At 42.0% G+C, this 2,867-nt stretch overlaps 1 protein-coding gene across 5 annotated transcripts in view; it reads left to right on the top strand.

Annotated features, from left to right (window-relative positions):
- Brdt (bromodomain testis associated) overlaps positions 1-2,867 on the top strand; it is a 57,396-nt gene that overhangs the window by 13,829 nt on the left and 40,700 nt on the right. For all 5 annotated transcript variants that reach the window (XM_021162657.2, XM_029477852.1, XM_021162658.2 and 2 more), the window contains exon 5: positions 260-374. In XM_021162657.2, coding sequence (XP_021018316.1) covers positions 260-374 — 115 coding nt within the window. The remainder of the gene's footprint in view (positions 1-259; positions 375-2,867) is intronic.

Genomic DNA, 2,867 nt, shown 5'->3' on the forward strand with positions numbered 1-2,867 from the left:
TCTGCCTCCCAAGTGCTGGGATTAAAGGCATGCGCCACCACTGCCTGGCAGATTACATTTTTTGTTGTTCAGAAAAACCACTCTGATCCTTTTTCAAAGGTGAGGGGTTGGATGCTAGAACTTAAGGTCTTTCCTGCTACACTGTTTTCTAAATATAAGAGATAAGACCTGCCAAAGAGTGCTGTGACATATTCTACAAAGAACTGTGGTACAGCAGCCACTCTATGTGTCCTTAGCGTATTTCCAACATGTTTTCTAGACTGGAGATGACATTGTTGTTATGGCCCAAGCTCTAGAGAAGTTATTTATGCAGAAATTATCTCAGATGCCACAAGAAGAGCAAGTTGTGGGTGGTAAGGAGAGAATAAAGAAAGGTAAGATCAGAGTGCATTATTGATGCCGACACTCTTGTGGGACGTGTGTGTGCACGTGTGTTAGAGTAAAACATAAATAAAATAGAAAGATAGAATACTTCAAAAGACATAGACACATGGAAGTCCTTTTACTTCCATGACTTTTAAAACCATTTGCCCATTTAAACAGTCTCCTCCACCTTACTTACACGGGTGGCTACCATAGAAGTGTATAGCCATGTTTCCAGTAACGTGATGATATTTATCAAATTGTCGCCTGGTTGATTGTAGCTGCTGTGGCTGTTCTCAGTGGCTCTTGTATCTGTGTGCTGTATCAATAAGAGAACCCAAATGGACTGTAGCTGAGAACCAAATGTTATTGGGTCTAAGATTTCTTTCTCCTCTAGATGAAAATATTTTACTGACTGAGCTGTCTGTTATACCCCCTTTCTTTTTTATTTTTGGTTTTTCGAGACAGGGTTTCTCTGTATAGCCCTGGCTGTCCTGGAACTCACTTTGGAGACCAGGCTGGCTTTGAACTCAGAAATCTGCCTGCCTCTGCCTTCCAAGTGTTGGAATTAAAGGTGTGCGTCACCACACCTGGCTTATATCCCCTTTCTTAATTTGTATTTTGAAATAGGATTTCTCTAAGTTGTCCAGGGTGGCCTTCAGCATGTTGGCCGGGATGACCAGCCTGCACCACCGTCTCTGGCTGTACTGAAACTCTGTATCGCTGGTCATGCTGTTTACACAGAGACGTATATAACTAATCTTAGTATTCACATAGGTTACTATAGAGCATCATCCAGCATTGATTGATTTTGTATCACTAAAAATATTTATTCTTTTGTTTGCAAACATTATACAATTTATAGTTAAATGGCTGGATTACAGAAGATTATAGTGGGTCTTTCTAGACATCAGTTTTATTAACGGTACTCTGTACCTTTTCTTTATTGTTGACAGATTTTAAGATGGGTTATGACTACTTGTGAGGGTTTTTTTCATGCATGAGACTCACTATAATTTCCTGTATTCCAACCATTTAACTATAAATTGTATAGTATTAGAACTGAAAAGACTTTTCAAGGAAGGACATATGAGGCACCACATGTGTGCATGCCCATGGAGACCAGAAGAGGGAGTCAGATCTGCTGGGAGTGGAGTTCCAGATGTTTGCGAGCCAGCATGTGGTAGAAATCAAACCCAGGCGCTCCACTCAGGGGATCATATAGTGGTTTTAATCACTAACCATGGCTCCAATTCCTACATATTTAAATTTTTTTCTTTTCCCACCCTCCATTCATCCTTCCCTCTCTTCCTGTTTTTGAGGCCGGATGTTATATAGCCCAGGCTGGCTTCAAACTGACACTCAGTGTTGGGGAGAATGGCTGTGAATGCCCAGTCCTCTACTTTCCAAGTGCTGGACCTGTGGGCAGAAAACATCATACCAGCTCTTACATGTCGTCTTTTTCCTCCCTCTTTTTTTTTTTTTTTAAGATTTATTTATGTATTGTGGCAGTATATGTAGGTACCTGCAGAGGCCAGAAGAGCTAAAGTCACAAGCAGTTGTAAGCTGTCAAATATAAGTGCTGGGAACCCAAACGTCAGGCCTCTGGAAGAGCAGGAAATACTCTTAACCACTAAGCTACTTCCCCAGCCCTTTGAATGTCGTGTTGTGTTTTGTTTTGTTTTTTAAAGAAACATTTAATACATTTTTTTCTTTTTCTAGAAGTCAGGATTGAAGCCGGGGTCTTGTGTAGGCTAAGTCTTTGTCTATCACTGAACTAACGATATCTCAGATCCTTTTGGCTTTTCATATTGAGACAGAATCTCATTAAGTTGCCGAGGCTAGCCTCAAATTCACACTCCTTCTCTGTCAGCCTCCTTTTTAGATGGAATTACAGGCATATTACAACTATACTCAGTAAGACTTCGTTCTTTTCCTGATTCCAGCATGTTGATTGTGCTCAGTCACCTTCCACGTTACTTTATTTCCTCCCCAAGCCCCTAAGGGTGGCCTCTCACTTCCATTGCCTGCCCACCAACCCCAGCAACATGGTAGATCTATGTTTAACTTTTTGAGGAGGCTTTGAGTGGATTTTGACGGCAGACATGCTAATTAATATTCCAGCAGCAAGCATGAAGCGCTTCTCTCCTCTTGCTCATTTCTGCTCATTTTCTTGGTGGCAGCCATTCTGACTGGGTTAAGGTAGAATGACAAAACAATTTTTCTTTTCTATTTCTTTTCCTTTTCAGAAAGATCTTATAGATGGCAGGCTGGCCTGTAATTCTTTAGAGAAGCTATGGCTGCCCTTGAGCTTCTGATTCCCCTGCCTCAGCCTTGCCCAGAGCTGATGGCAGACATGCATCACAATGCCCAGCTCTTTCTTTTAAAAATGTAATTGTGGGGCCGGGCATGGTGGCGCACGCCTTTAATCCCAGCACTCAGGAGGCAGAGGCAGGCAGATTTCTGAATTTGAGGCCAGCCTGGTCTACAAAGTGAGTTCCAGG

The sequence above is a fragment of the Mus caroli genome, chromosome 5 (assembly GCF_900094665.2).
Source record: "Mus caroli chromosome 5, CAROLI_EIJ_v1.1, whole genome shotgun sequence".
Lineage (NCBI taxonomy): Eukaryota > Metazoa > Chordata > Mammalia > Rodentia > Muridae > Mus > Mus caroli.